The 19,623-nt window shown below is 48.4% G+C and overlaps 1 protein-coding gene across 5 annotated transcripts in view; it reads left to right on the top strand.

The window, feature by feature from the left end:
- ajap1 (adherens junctions associated protein 1) overlaps positions 1–19,623 on the top strand; it is a 316,483-nt gene that overhangs the window by 72,924 nt on the left and 223,936 nt on the right. For 4 of the 5 annotated variants that reach the window (XM_038821840.1, XM_038821838.1, XM_038821839.1 and 1 more), the window contains exon 2: positions 10,444–11,246. In XM_038821840.1, the coding sequence (XP_038677768.1) occupies positions 10,448–11,246 (799 nt within the window). In that variant the 5' untranslated portion in view covers positions 10,444–10,447. Of the gene's footprint in view, positions 1–7,297; positions 7,379–10,443; positions 11,247–19,623 lie in introns of those variants that run through there. The other variant, XM_038821837.1, reaches the window with a different exon arrangement.

The following is a 19,623-nucleotide window of genomic DNA, read 5'->3' as shown; positions in this document are numbered from 1 at the left end:
AATCCCATTACAACTCTCCTTTTAAACATATATATGTTTTGAAATAATGATACTCTACCTTTTACCACACCTTAATTGCACATTTTGAAGCCACAGAATCTGTATGTCTTTTAAACAAGGATTCTTAACAAATAGTACTGCAGCGTATATATATATGATCATCCTGAACTAGCCTTTTACAATATTACTGCAATAAATACATATAATACTATGTCCCAATTTCTTACATTCATCACAGAAGTGCCTCCATAAAGCTCTCTACTTCTCTCTTCCTTTAAGGTAGACCTTTAAATCCTACTTCATTGACCAAGATTTTGGTCATCTGTCCTAATGGCTCTTTATGTGGCTCAGTGTCAAATTTGATTTGCCAGCGCTCCTGTTGTAAAGCACCTGGAGACATTGCATTGCATTGAAATTGCTTTGGACATACAAATTGATGTTGTTGTGGCATCTGACACTTGCTGTAATAGCTGTATATTGATCCTGTTCACATTTGGTTTCTAACTCAGGAGCATTCAGATAAAAGTGTTCAATGATGGGTGAGCAGAAAAGATCAATTGTTGATCCGCAGCAGATTTGTAGAAGCCAGTTAGCACAGGTTAATCTACGCCCTTTGTTACATTTGAACAATTCTACATTGTACCTGTGCTGAGTGAGCCTGCTTTCAGGCATTGCTGACTACTAGTCTGTCATCACTGCTGGAAGGGAGGAGGCAATGTAAGAGGTCGAGAAAATCGGCAAGAAACACAGTAAGAGTACAAATTTAAGGTCTATTTGGATTATTTCTTGAAAGCAGTCCCTCCTTTATACTGGAAAGCAATATTTTCAAAATGATTAATCTATGGATCGAGTGATGATACCATAAAATGCGGGGCTCTCTCCAAAATGTTGGGAATTTACTGGAATGGGTGTGGGGGGACTCACCACGCAGTGTAAAAGTAAGGGGCTAACTCGCCTCCATATGGCCTCGTAGCCGTTTAATGGCTGTCAGTCCATTTTATTGCTTTGAGTTGGGTCTTGCACCACATCTGGGGAGGAAGTCCTGCCTCCGAGAGCTGTCAGCCAATCAAATGGCGGCAACTCTCTGGACACAATAGCACCACTGGGAGGAATGGCCACAACTGGGACTGCATGGCCCAGACAAAGGGTGCGTGGGGCTGGGGAGATGACAGAGTGAAGGGGTAATGCGTGGATGGAAGACTTTATTGTTGGGGTGGGGGGGGCATCTCTAATGTGCACTGTGGGGGGGGGGAGGTGCTGCAAATCTGATCCCCCCCCCCCACCCCCCGCCACCACCCCTCACGTCCACCCCTTCCCCTTACCCCCTGCTGGTAAAATTGTGGTTGGTGTGGGGGGGATTGGGGGACAAGCAGGTAGGTGCTGAGAACCAGGCCCATGGCATGGTACTCATGATCCAGCAGAGGGCAGCAGAGCAAAGCTACTGATCAGCTGTTCTGGGGGAATTTGCATACGTGCAGTGCGGTCAGCCTAAGTTGAAGGTGCGGGAGCAGGGTTTGAGGTAATATCAGGTAAGCTCTTCCTTTCTTTTTCTTTTTCTTGTTTTTTTTTTAAATCTAGAGGTGATGTCAGGGAAGGCAGTACAATGCTCCTCCTGCAGAATGTTTGAGGTGAGGGACGCCGTCAGTGTCCCTGCTGATTTCATCTGTGGGAAGTGCACCCAACTCCAGCTCCTCAAAAACCGTGTTAGGGACCTGGAGCTTGAGCTGGATGAACTTCGGATCATTCAGGAGGCAGAGGGGGTCATAGATAGGAGCTTCAGGGAAGTAGTTACACCAAAGACTGGAGATAGATGGGTAACTGTAAGAGGGACTGGGAAGAAGCAGTCAGTGCAGGGACCCCCTGTGGTCGTTCCCCTGAGTAACAAGTATACCGTTTTGGATACTTGTGGGGGGGACGACTTACCAGGGGTAAGCCATGGGGTACGGGCCTCTGGCACGGAGTCTGTCCCTGTTGCTCAGAAGGGAAGGGGGCAAAGGAGTAGAACATTAGTAATTGGGGACTCAATAGTCAGGGGCACAGATAGGAGATTTTGTGGGAGCGAGAGAGACTCACGTTTGGTACGTTGCCTCCCAGGTGCAAGGGTAAGTGATGTCTCGGATCGTGTTTTCCGGGTCCTTAAGGGGGAGGGGGAGCAGCCCCAAGTCGTAGTCCACATTGGCACTAACGACATAGGTAGGAAAGGGGACAAGGATGTCAGGCAGGCCTTTAGGGAGCTAGGATGGAAGCTCAGAGCGAGAACAAACAGAGTTGTTATCTCTGGGTTGTTGCCCGTGCCACGTGATAGTGAGATGAGGAATAGGGAGAGAGAGCAATTAAACACGTGGCTACAGGGATGGTGCAGGCGGGAGGGATTCAGATTTCTGGATAACTGGGGCTCTTTCTGGGGAAGTTGGGACCTCTATAGACAGGATGGTCTACATCTGAACCTGAGGGGCACCAATATCCTGGGGGGGGGAGATTTGTTAGTGCTCTTTGGGGGGGTTTAAACTAATTCAGCAGGGGCATGGGAACCTGGATTGTAGTTTTGGGGTACGGGAGATTGAGAGTATAGAGGTCAGGAGCACAGATTTGACTTCGCAGGAGGGTGCCAGTGTTCAGGTAGGTGGTTTGAAGTGTGTCTACTTCAATGCCAGGAGTATACGAAATAAGGTAGGGGAACTGGCAGCATGGGTGGGCACCTGGGACTTCGACGTTGTGGCCATTTCAGAGACATGGATAGAGCAGGGACAGGAATGGTTGTTGCAGGTTCCGGGGTTTAGGTGTTTTAGTAAGCTCAGAGAAGGGGGCAAAAGAGGGGGAGGTGTGGCGCTGCTAGTCAAGGACAGTATTACGGTGGCGGAAAGAATGCTAGATGGGGACTCTTCTTCTGAGGTAGTATGGGCTGAGGTTAGAAACAGGAAAGGAGAGGTCACCCTGTTGGGAGTTTTCTATAGGCCACCTAATAGTTCTAGGGACGTAGAGGAAAGGATGGCGAAGATGATTCTGGAAAAGAGCGAAAGTAACAGGGTAGTTGTTATGGGAGACTTTAACTTTCCAAATATTGACTGGAAAAGATATAGTTCGAGTACATTAGATGGGTCGTTCTTTGTACAATGTGTGCAGGAGGGTTTCCTGACACAATATGTTGACAGGCCAACAAGAGGCGAGGCCACATTGGATTTGCTTTTGGGTAATGAACCAGGCCAGGTGTTAGATCTGGAGGTAGGTGAGCACTTTGGAAACAGTGACCAGAATTCGGTGACCTTTACGTTAGTGATGGAAAGGGATAAGTATACCCCGCAGGGCAAGAGTTATAGCTGGGGGAAGGGCAATTATGATGCCATTAGACATGACTTAGGATGTGTTGGTTGGAGAAGTAGGCTGCAAGGGTTGGGCACACTGGATATGTGGAGCTTGTTCAAGGAACAGCTATTGCATGTTCTTGATAAGTACGTACCAGTCAGTCAGGGAGGAAGGGGTCGAGCGAGGGAACCGTGGTTTACCAAAGAAGTGGAATCTCTTGTTAAGAGGAAGAAGGCGGCCTATGTGAAGATGAGGCATGAAGTTTCAGTTGGGGTGCTTGATAGTTACAAGGAAGCGAGGAAGGATCTAAAGAGAGAGCTGAGACGAGCAAGGAGGGGACATGAGAAGTCTTTGGCAGGTAGGATCAAGGAAAACCCAAAAGCTTTCTATAGGTATGTCAGGAATAAAAGAATGACTAGGGTAAGAGTAGGGCCAGTCAAGGACAGTGGTGGGAAGTTGTGTGTGGAGGCTGAGGAGATAAGCGAGATACTAAATGAATACTTTTCGACAGTATTCACTCAAGAAAAAGATAATATTGTGGAGGAGAATGCTGAGACCCAGGCTATTAGAATAGATGGCATTGAGGTGCGTAGGGAAGAAGTGTTGGCAATTCTGGACAAGGTGAAAATAGATAAGTCCCCGGGGCCGGATGGGATTTATCCTAGGATTCTCTGGGAAGCCAGGGAAGAGATTGCTGAGCCTTTGGCTTTGATTTTTAGATCATCATTGGCTACAGGAATAGTGCCAGAGGACTGGAGGATAGCAAATGTGGTCCCTTTGTTCAAGAAGGGGAGTAGAGATAACCCCGGTAACAATAGGCCGGTGAGCCTAACGTCTGTGGTGGGTAAGGTCTTGGAGAGGATTATAAAAGATACGATTTATAATCATCTAGATAGGAATAATATGATTAGGGATAGTCAGCATGGTTTTGTGAAGGGTAGGTCATGCCTCACAAACCTTATCGAGTTCTTTGAGAAGGTGACTGAACAGGTAGACGAGGATAGAGCAGTTGATGTGGTGTATATGGATTTCAGTAAAGCGTTTGATAAGGTTCCCCACGGTCGGCTATTGCAGAAAATACGGAGGCTGGGGATTGAGGGTGATTTAGAGATGTGGATCAGAAATTGGCTAGTTGAAAGAAGACAGAGTGGTAGTTGATGGGAAATGTTCAGAATGGAGTTCAGTTACGAGTGGCGTACCACAAGGATCTGTTCTGGGGCCGTTGCTATTTGTCATTTTTATAAATGACCTAGAGGAGGGCGCAGAAGGATGGGTGAGTAAATTTGCAGACGACACTAAAGTCGGTGGAGTTGTAGACAGTGCGGAAGGATGTTGCAGGTTACAGAGGGACATAGATAAGCTGCAGAGCTGGGCTGAGAGGTGGCAAATGGAATTTAATGTGGAGAAGTGTGAGGTGATTCACTTTGGAAAGAATAACAGGAATGCGGAATATTTGGCTAATGGTAAAATTCTTGGTAGTGTGGATGAGCAGAGGGATCTCGGTGTCCATGTACATAGATCCCTGAAAGTTGCCACCCAGGTTGATAGGGTTGTGAAGAAGGCCTATGGTGTGTTGGCCTTTATTGGTAGAGGGATTGAGTTCCGGAGCCATGAGGTCATGTTGCAGTTGTACAAAACTCTAGTACGGCCGCATTTGGAGTATTGCGTACAGTTCTGGTCGCCTCATTATAGGAAGGACGTGGAAGCTTTGGAACGGGTGCAGAGGAGATTTACCAGGATGTTGCCTGGTATGGAGGGAAAATCTTATGAGGAAAGGCTGATGGACTTGAGGTTGTTTTCGTTAGAGAGAAGAAGGTTAAGAGGTGACTTAATAGAGGCATACAAAATGATCAGAGGGTTAGATAGGGTGGACAGTGAGAGCCTTCTCCCGTGGATGGGGGTGGCTAGCATGAGGGGACATAGCCTTAAATTGAGGGGTAATAGATATAGGACAGAGGTCAGAGGTGGGTTTTTTACGCAAAGAGTGGTGAGGCCGTGGAATGCCCTACCTGCAACAGTAGTGAACTCGCCAACATTGAGGGCATTTAAAAGTTTATTGGATAAGCATATGGATGATAAGGGCATAGTGTAGGTTAGATGGCCTTTAGTTTTTTTTTCCATGTCGGTGCAACATCGAGGGCCGAAGGGCTGTACTGCGCTGTATCGTTCTATGTTCTATGTTCTATGTACTCATGCCTATAGCCCCAAATCCATCCCCCGGGAGCTATAAATTTCAGTCCATGATTTTTTTTACAACCCCATTCCTCAGTCACTTTCAGTCCTTTGTTTAGTCACTTTGTCCATTCTGCAGCTCGTTCTTTCTGGTCTGACTTCTCAAAAGTCTGAAATCATTCCCTGAAAGCCTTTGTCTGTGTACCTTCCATCATATGTGCACAAGTAGGCTTATATAGATGATTGAGGCATCAAGCAAACACAGGCAGACAAGCTGACGCGCTCAGGGTTCACAGAATCATAGAATTTACAATGCAGAAGGAGGCCATTCAGCCCATCAGCCCTTGGAAATAGGGCCCCACTTAAGCCCACACCTCCGCCCTATCCCTGTAACCCAGTAACCCCACCTAACCTTTTTGGATATTAAGAGCAATTTAGCATAGCCAATCCACCTAACCTGCACATCTTTGAACTGTGGGAGGAAACCAGAGTACCCGGAGGAAACCCACGCAGACACGGGGTGAACGTGCAGACTCCACACAGACAGTGACCCAAGTCAGGAATCGAACCTGGCACCCTGGAGCTGTGAAGCGACAGTGCTAACCACTGTGCTACCGTGCCGTGGGTTAAAACAAAACCTTTATATCTAACATTAAATGCTCACATTTTTACCTTTGGCTTTACCTTATGCATTGTGTCTTTACTCAGCGCACTCTAATGTTGTTCTCTCACTCTCCTGTGCTCTCATTCTCTCTCTCTCTCATGCATAAACACTATTTAGTGCAATCTTGCCCTGTAAATCTTCATTACTCATCTTTAGCTTGCTTTGCCCAACACCTCGGTCTCAAATCATTTTCCTAATTCTGCCCGTTACCTTTTTAGCTTTACTTTCCCTTGAAGTTTTGTCAATTTCCCTCTCCAAACCCTTGTACAGCTCCCACCCAACATCCATTACTAAGATCACAACCACAATTGAACTGTGATCAGTACAATAGGAAGAAACATTTCTGATCAAACCTCGTTGGCCATGGCATCCCGCAACTCGCTGTATTTGTGGAGGTTTGCCATTTTCTCACACGTAGCTCAGTGAGCCTCAAAGTTTCCTGTTGCAGCTCTGAATTCCTGTCGATCTGAGAGGGCTATGGGCCCTGCTTTTCCTCCCACACAATGAAAGTAGGTCAGCTCAGTCACATTCTCAACCTACCAAAACGTTCCGCGAAATCAAAAAGAACAGCTCCATACTTTACCCTGGATATGTTCATCTATCTTTAATTTAAGATCCACTCTAAGAGGGGTGGTAGTTTTTATTAGCTTGTGGCAATTAATCAGTGTTACATTCCTATAAAATTGCTACCGTTTCTCACGGAAGGCTGGCAAGATTTACAGCATTCCTGAACAAAGGAGTCCGCGGGAATGGGAAAAATCCGATTTTGATTTCGGCACCTCCCTGCATACCTCCATTTTCTTCACTTTGTCTTCCAAGGTCAAAGGATACAGCATCCCAACAGTACGGAAGGAAGACATTCAGCCCATCAAATCTGCATCGACCCTCCGAAAGAGCACCTTACCCGAGGCCCAATCCCCCACCCAATCCCCATAACCCCACCTAACCTGCACATCTTTGGACACTGAGTGGCAATTTAGCATGGCCAATCCATCTAACCTGCACATCTTTGGACTGTGGGAAGAAATCGGAGGAAACCCAAGCAGACACAAGGGAGAATGTGCAAACTCTACACAGACAGTCACACAAGGCTGGAATCAAACTCGGAGCTCTGGTGCTGTGAGGCAACAGTGCTAACCACTGTGCCACCATGCTGCCTGAATCCTGCTATGCTATGCTTCCACTGGTAATGGCTACCCTCTGTGGGACCATGGTGAAGTCTGTCTTTCTTTACAAATGGTGAGCGCCAGCAAGCTGTTCAATCACAGGAAGCATCACAGGCAAGTGTAGCGTTGACATGGTGGTATTTTCCAGCAGGTATCTGTAAATGAGGCACCAGAACTCTGATTGATTGTTTCCCCCTTCACTATCCCCGGGGCAAAAAAAGGCCAATTGTAACTTTCTCACTGCCAGTTTAGATAAGCCAATTCGGAATATTGCAACCTTGTGGCCCGCCACACCTCTGTACCATGGTAGATGGTGAACACACAGAAGGTGGAATTTTCCTTATTTATTCCCTTTGGTTTGAACATAGAATATATTCATAGTCTGAACTGCTGAGATGGTTAATGTTGCACCCATTAATGAGTTTCAGAGCGTCAAGGCCCCTCTGTCCTCACTGATGTCTTTTCACTGTTTGCAAAAACTTCGCCTTAGAAATATAAAGGTTCCTTGTGCATTTGTTTGCAATTTTATTTCTGCAGTTACAGGGGTCATTCGCACCTCTTTCGAGAGAGTGAGATACTTGTCCTTTTCTGAAGGTTAGAAATTCCTTTAGTGTGAATCATAGCCAATCATGTTTCCGTCAGTGTAAAGCCTTTGTCCATTTTTTAAAATGGATTAATTTTATAAAGTTGTCAGGATAATATAGCCAAAGATTTATTTTCATAGAATTCATAGAATTTACAGTGCAGAAGGAGGCCATTCGGCCCATCAAGTCTGCACCGGCTCTCAGAAAGAGCTCCCTACTTAAGCCCACGCCTCCACCCCATCCCCGTAACCCAGTAACCCCACCTAACCCTTTTTTGGACACTAAGGGTGTCATGGCTAATCGACCTAACGTGCACATCATTGGACTGTGGGAGGAAACCGGAGCACCCGGAGGAAACCCACGCAGGCACAGGGAGAACGTGCAGACTCCACACAGACAGTGACCCAAGCCGGAATCGAACCTGGGACCCTGGAGCTGTGCGGATTCTGCACAACCTCCCCGTGTGTGCGTGGATTATGGGGATAGGGTGGAGGTGTTGACCTTGGGTAGGGTGCTCGTTCCAAGAGCCCGATGGGTCGAATGGCCTCCTTCTGCACTGTAAATTCTATGAAACAGGTTTACTGTTGCATTCACCACTTCGCAATCTCTGCCGAGCGGGTGCTGGAGGTCAATTGTAACACACAAAGAGCGGGATTCTCGGTTGCAAGTCCGCCCCACCACCCCAGCTAGCCAGGATGGAGAATTTGACCTTCAGCCAAATCTCCCATTCACTGCAGCAGGACTGGAGAATCCCACTGCCGTGAATGGACGCAGAACCCCGCTGCCGTGAATGGATGCACAATCCCGCACAAGGTATCAGGTTTCAATAAAAGATACAAACTAAGGGACTGTTGCATAAGCTGGTGACTTCAGGAAAGGAGGAAGATCACAAAGGAATATATAGCTTAGAAGCAGGCCATTCGGCCCTTCAAGCTAGCTCCATCATTCAATAATATCATGGCTGTTCTGGTTGTGGTCTCAAGTCCACTTTCCTGTCTGTCCTCCATAACCCTGATTTCCTTGTCAGTCAATAAGAAAGCAGGAAATACATATCAGGGCTGCCCTCTGGAGTAGATGTTCTACAATGTATGTTATGTATGTTCAGTAATTATAACAATACATAAAGACTATAGGTACCTGCATAACATTATTAATGTGGTTGAAGCTGATGTGTGATGTAGAGATGTCATACCGCAGTGGAAATTTTTTTACCTAATGAGATAATGTTCAGGTTGTGACCAGAGGGACTGTTTAATTGCCTTGTCTCAGGCTTCTGTCAATTGGTGGAGTTGTGTTGCGAGGGGAACATTTGGGTTTTGCGCAGCACTTTCAAGAACAAATGGATGCAGTAAAAGCACTTTTTATTCCAGATAAATTGAAACTCAAGTGATGAGCCAGAGTGCAGGTCACCATCCAGGGTGAAAAGTAGAAAATAGCGGAGGCGATCCATCAAACGTTGGTGATTAACAGATTCCTCGCTGGGTTGTTTTGAACCTGTGGGTTGTCATGAGATGGGGAGACTGAGGAACGTGAGGCAGGCTGCGATTATTGTCACCTGCTCAATAATGAGTTTGGAGGTGGAGGCGAGGGCCGCGATTCACCCGATAAATGTCTCTGTCCGGTTTTGGGCGTTTTTAGCAGGATGTGTCCGGGTGCCTGCGGCCCTGAGAAATATCTCGCTGTTCAATGGCACTTCGCTGTTATTTTTAGCCTCGGAAGATTCTCTCCGCCAGAGGCCACACTTCGAGCGATTTCCTGCTGGAGATTTGAAGCTCACCAGCATGAAAGGCTCCTCACAGATTGGGGTGCCATTTTGCAAGGCTACCCCAATTTTCACCCCCGACCTTTCAGGCTGCCCCCACTCCCGTTGTTTTCGATCCACCCTCCTCCCCCCCAACCAACCTTGGGGAGGCCCCTGGGACCTCCCCCCCCCCCCCCCCCCCTCAACCTGGTAACACCTCCCCCGCCTGGTAACACTCCCTGGCATGCCAATGTTGCATCTGGGCATGCTGGCACTTCCAGCCTGACAATGTCAGCTGGGCACCCAGTGCCTGTTTGCCACTGCCAGGGTGCCAGGCTGTCAGTGTCAAGTTGCCCAGGTGCCAGTGGGAGTGTCAGGGTACTACCCTGCCCTGCTCCGACCACCAGTGCCTCCAATGGCCCGGGAAACCCCCCCCCCCCCCCCCCCAGGTGCCATTGTGATTGATCCACGCGAGAGGCCTATCGCGAGATCAAACAGCCTCGTCCCGACACCAAGACGAGCACGACAAGGCCGCTAAATCGCTCGCAGGGTTTCAGCATGGTGAAAGTAAGGCCATGGAAACACTCCATGTAGGTTTACGTGTTAGGAACTTGAGTAAATTCTGCAGAGCTCAGGTTAAGAATAAGATAATTTTGTACAAAATGTTACCTCATGATTAAAACAGTGCTGTATGCTGGTACTGGATTAGATGCCGGCCAAAGTATTTTGCACATATATGTAAAGAGCTTCTGAAATATATTCTTATTTGCGTTGCATTCACTAGACTGATGTTGCACTCTTTTCTTCTTCCAGCCCAATGCCTGTCAATATATTTGGACGACCTGTTGGGTGCCATGCCTGGATATTGCTTGCCATGTTTCACCTAGCCATGGATTTCTCTTCTTGCGAATCACAGAGTCAGGGTCAGGGACTCCGCCACACGTCAGGGTCAATCCACCCACCAGCACGTCACAGACTTGCCGCCGGCCCTCTCTGGGAGTACAAAAATGCCCAACTTGGGAGAATTACAAAATCCTGGTGGCTCAGAATGATCTGGCCTGAAATCCATCCCGGGAAGCAAATGGCGGACCAGCCAGCTGGAGTTCACAAACACAAGTCAGTCACAGGCACCCTGTGTACCAACTGTCTGTCCAAACAATCTATGTCTTACAGATGGGACCCTTCAGTCTCCACGGAGAGCAGGGACTCGGTAAAATCGACCTCTTTGAAAAGGTCGAGAAGGCAGAGCGATCATTTTGCGTTTGATCATTTTGAGAAACCCAAATGCACTTCTTATGACAGTGACGGAGCCGCGACTGTGATACCTTGCGCCATCGAATGGGGCCCCACAAAAGAGGAGCTCACGGAATTCAACATGTTTTCAACTCCGACAGGTCTTTCCACCACGGCGTTGACCTTGCTGCCCTCCACCAGAATGACAACTGCCAGAACCACAACCACCACCACAGCCAGCACCACATCGACCACTATGCAAACCACCACAACCACACTCAGGAGCCCTAAGATGGTGGTGCCTGAGCCAGGGACAACCGAACCGAACCTAAGCTGGAAGCTGAGCAACACCGTCCGCCCACCCCGCATAGGAGATTCAGGAGGTAGATCAACCACGAGAATTCTGAATCCGTTATTTTATAGCTAACAATGCAATATGGAGAGGTCATGTTTAACCTGTTTCTGTGAGAAACCTATTGATCGTGACAATGTTTTATTTTTGAATGGACAACAAGTAGAGATGTTCACTGTGCACTTGCTGAGTTACATGTTTTAATCCCAGGACTGGCCTACTTTGACATTTCCAGTGATCTTGGCTAAATTTACAGTAACTTGGAAATCACCTGCTACAGGAGATAGATTCTAATCTCGCTGCCACAGGAGAGAGATGTGAAGAGACACCTTAATATTCACATGAGGCCAGGGAGTGCAGTTGGAGGGGTGGGGGGGTGGGGGGGGTGGGGGGGAAGGGGGGGTGGGGGGGAAGGGGGGGGGGGGGGGGAAGTCCGGCAAGGCTAGGCTGTTTGAAAGCCCTGCTGAGCTTCACGGTCAGGGTCGCATTTAAATAATCTGCTGCAACCTCCTGCCCAATAGCCTGCCAGAACACACAGCCTGGTCAGCAGACAAAAACACAAATTAGCACACCCGCTGAGTCTTGCGTATAGTCGCCAGCAGTCAGCACAGCACGTGGAAAGTCTGAACTGCCATCTAGTGGCAGGGGGAGGAGAGAGAAAATGTTTGTTTCAGTTTGGGGTAGGCCGAAGGCTCTTTGGAGGGGCTCGCGAGGAGCACTGCTGCTCCTCATGGCCCGTGAGGCAAGGAGTGCTGAGGAAGGCTGACCAGGTCTTAACCAGGAGACATTTCCTGCCTCAGATCTGCTGCCAGATGTGACAGCTGAGCTCTCCTCTGACTTACTGTTCAATACAAAGTGCACGGGTGATGGCGGATGTTCCTGATGTCATAATATCCACTCATGTATATAATGAGAGGCAGACAGGCAGTGATTGACACACAGGATGACCAATGAACACACAACACAGAACAACCAATCACCAGACAGGACACCACCACTATAAAGCCCACAGGGCATTAAGACTCTCTGTCTCTCAGGACCCAGCTACTGAGACAGTCAGAGTGCACAAGCTAGTGAGCACTATTACCATGCGGTAGCTAGTAAGTCTGGTCAAGCCAGTAAGAGGTCATCAGTTGGATTAGTAGAGTGTCAACCCACAGCTGAACATGTACAGCAGTCCAAGTAGTTAAATAAAACAGTGTTGGATCATTTCCTGTGTCAGTCGTTTGTTTCTAGCTTCACTGCATCCAGTTGCAGTCAATGTCAAACCAATCTGCCGAACACATCATGGCCCCACTCCTGGTACCATGATGTGTTAGGCATGTTGGTTCGACGTTGACTGCAACTGGATGCAGTGAAGCTAGAAACAAACATCTGACAAAGGAGATGATCCAGCACTGTTTTACTTAACTAGTTGGACTGCTGTACATGTTCAGCTGTGGGTTGACACTCTACTAATCCAACTGATGACCTCTTACTGGCTTGACCAGACTTACTAGTTACCGCATGGTAATAGTGCTCACTAGCTTGTGCACTCTGACTGTCTCAGTAGCTGGGTCCTGAGAGAGGGAGAGTCTTAATGCCCTATGGGCTTTCTAGCAGTGGTGTCCTGTCTGGTGAGTGGTTGTTCTGTGATGTGTGTTCATTGGTCATCCTGTGTGTCAATCACTGCCTGTCTGCATCTCATTATATACATGAGTGGATATTATGACACCTGAGGCTTCCTCCTGCCATTTTGGGAGCCTCTGTATAGCCTAATTTATCTTCGTTGGATTTTAAACTGGGGTGAGTGGGGTGGGATTGGGATCGGGTTGCTCAGTCCCGATATTTTAACTCAACATTTCCCACTCAACACTAAGTAAATCAGTTGATGAAGATGCTACCATTTAGGTTTTTCTTTTATGAAGTCTGGGGCAAAGGGTGGGAGCAGAATTTTGAAATACAAGCTCACAATTGAGAGAATATAGTTAGCGTACTGAGAACAATGTTGCTCCACAGCAGCTTCCTGGTTTTGGGAGGGCAGGGAATTAGCTGACTGGTGGGAACAGGGTCATGGGCACTAACTCACCGGATACAAGCTCATGGGCACTGAATCGCCGGGTACAGGTTCATGGGCACTGACTCACTGGGTACAGGTTCGTGGGCAATGACTCACTGGGTACAGGTTCATGGGTACTGAATCGCTGGATACAGATTCGTGGGCAATGACTCTCTGGGTACAGGTTCATGGGCACTGAATCGCCGGATACAGATTCGTGGGCAATGACTCACTGGGTACAGGTTCATGGGCACTGAATCGCCGGATACAGGTTCGTGGGCAATGACTCACTGGGTACAGGTTCATGGACACTGAATCGCCGGATACAGATTCGTGGGCAATGACTCACTGGGTACAGGTTCATGGGCACTGAATCGGCGGATACAGATTCGTGGGCAATGACTCACTGGGTACAGGTTCAAGGGCACTGAATCGCTGGATACAGGTTCGTGGGCAATGACTCACTGGGTACAGGTTCATGGGCACTGAATCGCCGGATACAGGTTCATGGGCACTGAGTCACTGGGTACAAGTTTATGGGCACTGAATCGCCGGGTACAGGTTCGTGGGCAATGACTCACTGGGTACAGGTTCGCGGGCACTGACTCACTGGGTACAGGTTCTTGGCACTGACTCACCAGTCACAGATTCATGGGCACTGACTCAGCAGATATAGATTCATGGGCACTGACTGGGTATAGGTTCATGGCAGCAACTCACTGGATACAGGCTCATGGGCACTGAATCGCCAGGTACAGGTTTGTGGGCAATGACTCACTGGGTACAACTTCATGGGCACTGTCTCACTGGTACAGGTTCATGGGCACTGACTCACCGGGTACAGCTTCATGGTCACTGACTCACCGGGTATGGGCACACGGGTACTGACTCACCAGGTACAGGTTCATGGCACTGACTCACTGGGTACAGGTTCTTGGGCATTGACTCACTGGGTACAGATTCATGGGCACTGACTCACTGGATACAGGTTCATTGACACTGACACACTGGATACAGGTTCACGGGCACTGACTCACTGGGTACAGGTTCATGGCACTGACTCACTGGGTACAGATTCATGGGCACTGACTCACTGGATACATAGAACATAGAACATAGAACGATACAGCGCAGTACAGGCCCTTCGGCCCTCGATGTTGCACCGACATGGAAAAAAAAACTAAAGGCCATCTAACCTACACTATGCCCTTATCATCCATATGCTTATCCAATAAATTTTTAAATGCCCTCAATGTTGGCGAGTTCACTACTGTTGCAGGTAGGGCATTCCACGGCCTCACCACTCTTTGCGTAAAAAACCCACCTCTGACCTCTGTCCTATATCTATTACCCCTCAATTTAAGGCTATGTCCCCTCGTGCTAGCCACCTCCATCCGCGGGAGAAGGCTCTCGCTGTCCACCCTATCTAACCCTCTGATCATTTTGTATGCCTCTATTAAGTCACCTCTTAACCTTCTTCTCTCTAACGAAAACAACCTCAAGTCCATCAGCCTTTCCTCATAAGATTTTCCCTCCATACCAGGCAACATCCTGGTAAATCTCCTCTGCACCCGTTCCAAAGCTTCCACGTCCTTCCTATAATGAGGCGACCAGAACTGTACGCAATACTCCAAATGCGGCCGTACCAGAGTTTGGTACAGCTGCATCATGACCTCATGGCTCCGGAACTCAATCCCTCTACCAATAAAGGCCAACACACCATAGGCCTTCTTCACAACCCTATCAACCTGGGTGGCAACTTTCAGGGATCTATGTACATGGACACCGAGATCCCTCTGCTCATCCACACTACCAAGAATTTTACCATTAGCCAAATATTCCGCATTTCTGTTATTCTTTCCAAAGTGAATCACCTCACACTTCTCCACATTAAACTCCATTTGCCACCTCTCAGCCCAGCTCTGCAGCTTATCTATGTCCCTCTGTAACCTGCAACATCCTTCCGCACTGTCTACAACTCCACCGACTTTAGTGTCGTCTGCAAATTTACTCACCCATCCTTCTGCGCCCTCCTCTAGGTCATTTATAAAATTGACAAACAGCAACGGCCCCAGAACAGATCCTTGTGGTACGCCACTCGTAACTGAACTCCATTCTGAACATTTCCCATCAACTACCACTCTCTGTCTTCTTTCAACTAGCCAATTTCTGATCCACATCTCTAAATCACCCTCAATCCCCAGCCTCCGTATTTTCTGCAATAGCCGACCGTGGGGAACCTTATCAAACGCTTTACTGAAGTCCATATACACCACATCAACTGCTCTACCCTCGTCTACCTGTTCAGTCACCTTCTCAAAGAACTCGATAAGGTTTGTGAGGCATGACCTACCCTTCACAAAACCATGCTGACTATCCCTAATCATATTATTCCTATCTAGATGATTATAAATCGTATCTTTTATAATCCTCTCCAAGACTTTACCCACCACAGACGTTAGGCTCACCGGCCTATAGTTACCGGGGTTATCTCTACTCCCCTTCTTGAACAAAGGGACCACATTTGCTATCCTCCAGTCCTCTGGCACTATTCCTGTAGCCAATGATGACCTAAAAATCAAAGCCAAAGGCTCAGCAATCTCTTCCCTGGCTTCCCAGAGAATCCTAGGATAAATCCCATCCGGCCCCGGGGACTTATCTATTTTCACCTTGTCCAGAATTGCCAACACTTCTTCCCTACGCACCTCAATGCCATCTATTCTAATAGCCTGGGTCTCAGCATTCTCCTCCACAATATTATCTTTTTCTTGAGTGAATACTGACGAAAAGTATTCATTTAGTATCTCGCTTATCTCCTCAGCCTCCACACACAACTTCCCACCACTGTCCTTGACTGGCCCTACTCTTACCTTAGTCATTCTTTTATTCCTGACATACCTATAGAAAGCTTTTGGGTTTTCCTTGATCCTACCTGCCAAAGACTTCTCATGTCCCCTCCTTGCTCGTCTCAGCTCTCTCTTTAGATCCTTCCTCGCTTCCTTGTAACTATCAAGCGCCCCAACTGAAACTTCACGCCTCATCTTCACATAGGCCTCCTTCTTCCTCTTAACAAGAGATTCCACTTCTTTGGTAAACCACGGTTCCCTCGCTCGACCCCTTCCTCCCTGCCTGACTGGTACGTACTTATCAAGAACATGCAATAGCTGTTCCTTGAACAAGCTCCACATATCCAGTGTGCCCAACCCTTGCAGCCTACTTCTCCAACCAACACATCCTAAGTCATGTCTAATGGCATCATAATTGCCCTTCCCCCAGCTATAACTCTTGCTCTGCGGGGTATACTTATCCCTTTCCATCACTAACGTAAAGGTCACCGAATTGTGGTCACTGTCTCCAAAGTGTTCACCTACCTCCAGATCTAACACCTGGCCTGGTTCATTACCCAAAACCAAATCCAAAGTGGCCTCACCTCTTGTTGGCCTGTCAACATATTGTGTCAGAAAACCCTCCTGCACACATTGTACAAAGAACGACCCATCCAATGTACTCGAACTATATCTTTTCCAGTCAATATTAGGAAAGTTAAAGTCTCCCATAACAACTACCCTGTTACTTTCGCTCTTTTCCAGAATCATCTTCGCCATCCTTTCCTCTACATCTCTCGAACTATTAGGTGGCCTATAGAAAACTCCCAACAGGGTGACCTCTCCTTTCCTGTTTCTAACCTCAGCCCATACTACCTCGGAAGAAGAGTCCCCATCTTGCATCCTTTCTACCACCGTAATACTGTCCTTGACTAGCAGCGCCACACCTCCCCTCTTTTGCCCCCTTCTCTGACCTTACTAAAGCACCTAAACCCCGGAACCTGCAACAACCATTCCTGTCCCTGCTCTATCCATGTCTCTGAAATGGCCACAACATCGAAGTCCCAGGTACCAACCCATGCTGCCAGTTCCCCTACCTTATTTCGTATACTCCTGGCATTGAAATAGACACACTTCAAACCACAGACCTGAACACTGTCGCCCTCCTGCGAAGTCAAAACTGTGCTCCTGACCTCTCTACTCTCAATCTCTCGCACCCCAAAACTACAATCCAGGTTCCCATGCCCCTGCTGAATTAGTTTAAACCCCCCCAAAGAGTACTAACAAATCTCCCCCCCAGGATATTGGTGCCCCTCAGGTTCAGATGTAGACCATCCTGTCTATAGAGGTCCCACCTTCCCCAGAAAGAGCCCCAGTTATCCAGAAATCTGAATCCCTCCCGCCTGCACCATCCCTGTAGCCACGTGTTTAATTGCTCTCTCTCCCTATTCCTCATCTCACTATCACGTGGCACGGGCAACAACCCAGAGATAACAACTCTGTTTGTTCTCGCTCTGAGCTTCCATCCTAGCTCCCTAAAGGCCTGCCTGACATCCTTGTCCCCTTTCCTACCTATGTCGTTAGTGCCAATGTGGACTACGACTTGGGGCTGCTCCCCCTCCCCCTTAAGGACCCGGAAAACACGATCCGAGACATCACGTACCCTTGCACCTGGGAGGCAACATACCAAACGTGAGTCTCTCTCGCTCCCACAAAATCTCCTATCTGTGCCCCTGACTATTGAGTCCCCAATTACTAATGTTCTACTCCTTTCCCCCCTTCCCTTCTGAGCAACAGGGACAGACTCCGTGCCAGAGGCCCGTACCCCATGGCTTACCCCTGGTAAGTCGTCCCCCCCACAAGTATCCAAAACGGTATACTTGTTACTCAGGGGAACGACCGCAGGGGGTCCCTGCACTGACTGCTTCTTCCCAATCCCTCTTACAGTTACCCATCTATCTCCAGTCTTTGGTGTAACTACTTCCCTGAAGCTCCTATCTATGACCCCCTCTGCCTCCCGAATGATCCGAAGTTCATCCAGCTCAAGCTCCAGGTCCCTAACACGGTTTTTGAGGAGCTGGAGTTGGGTGCACTTCCCACAGATGAAATCAGCAGGGACACTGACGGCGTCCCTCACCTCAAACATTCTGCAGGAGGAGCATTGTACTGCCTTCCCTGACATCCCCTCTAGATTAAAAAAAAACAAGAAAAAGAAAAAGAACGGAAGAGCTTACCTGATATTACCTCAAACCCTGATCCCGCTGAAAGGTAAGCAAATTTAAAGGCACTCACTCACCTTCACGACAGGCCCCTGCTCCCGCTTCCCAACCACCGTGGGGTGGGGGGGTTGGTTAGAGGAGGAGGTAGGGTGGGAAACACTCACAAAGTGTTTCGGGTTTAACTGTCACTTGCCAACAGCCCCTCCACAAACCACCTTCATCTTAGGCTGACCGCACTGCACGTATGCAAATTTCCCCAGAACAGCTGATCAGTAGCTCTGCTCTGCTGCCCTCTGCTGGTTGCTTGCCTTTATTCAAACTCCTTGGGTCTTCTTCGCAGGTTCACCTTCAACTTCGGCTGACCGCACTGCACGTATGCAAATTTCCCCAGAACAGCTGATCAGTAGCTCTGCTCTGCTGCCCTCTGCTGGTTGCTTGCCTTTATTCAAACTCCTTGGATCTTCTTCGCAGGTTCACCTTCAACTTCGGCTGACCGCACTGCACGTATGCAAATTTCCCCAGAACAGCTGATCAGTAGCTCTGCTCTGCTGCCCTCTGCTGGTTGCTTGCCTTTATTCAAACTCCTTGGGTCTTCTTCGCAGGTTCACCTTCAACTTCGGCTGACCGCACTGCACGTATGCAAATTTCCCCAGAACAGCTGATCAGTAGCTCTGCTCTGCTGCCCTCTACAGGTTCATTGACACTGACACACTGGATACTGGTTCACGGGCACTGACTCACTGGGTACAGGTTCATGGCACTGACTCACTGGGTACAGGTTCATGGGCATTGACTCACCCGGTACAGATTCATGGTCACTAGCTCATCGGGTACAGGTTCATGGGCACTGACTCACCCGGTACAGGTTCATGGGCATTGATTCACTGGTACAGGTTCATGGACATTGACTCACCGGGTACAGGTTCATGGGCACTGACTCACCGGGCACTAACTCACTGGGTACAGTTACACGGGTACTGACTCACCGGGTACAGGTTCATGGGCACTGACTCACCGGGTACAGGTTCATGGGTACTGACTCACCGGGTACAGGTTCATGGGCACTGACTCACTGGGTATGGGCACACGGGCACTAACTCACTGGGTACAGGTAAACGGGTACGGACTCACCGGGTACAGGTTCATGGGCACTGCCTCTCCGGATACAAGTACATGGGCATTGCCTTATCGGATACAAGAACATAGGCACTAACGCATCAGGTACAGGTTCATTGACACTGACACACTGGGTACAAGTTCATGGGCACTGACTCACCGGGTACAGGTTCACGGGTACTGACTCATTGGATACAGGTTCATTGGCAC

This window comes from Scyliorhinus canicula, chromosome 16, assembly GCF_902713615.1.
Source record: "Scyliorhinus canicula chromosome 16, sScyCan1.1, whole genome shotgun sequence".
Classification (NCBI taxonomy): Eukaryota; Metazoa; Chordata; class Chondrichthyes; order Carcharhiniformes; family Scyliorhinidae; genus Scyliorhinus; species Scyliorhinus canicula.
This window is presented reverse-complemented; position numbering and strand designations above follow the sequence as displayed.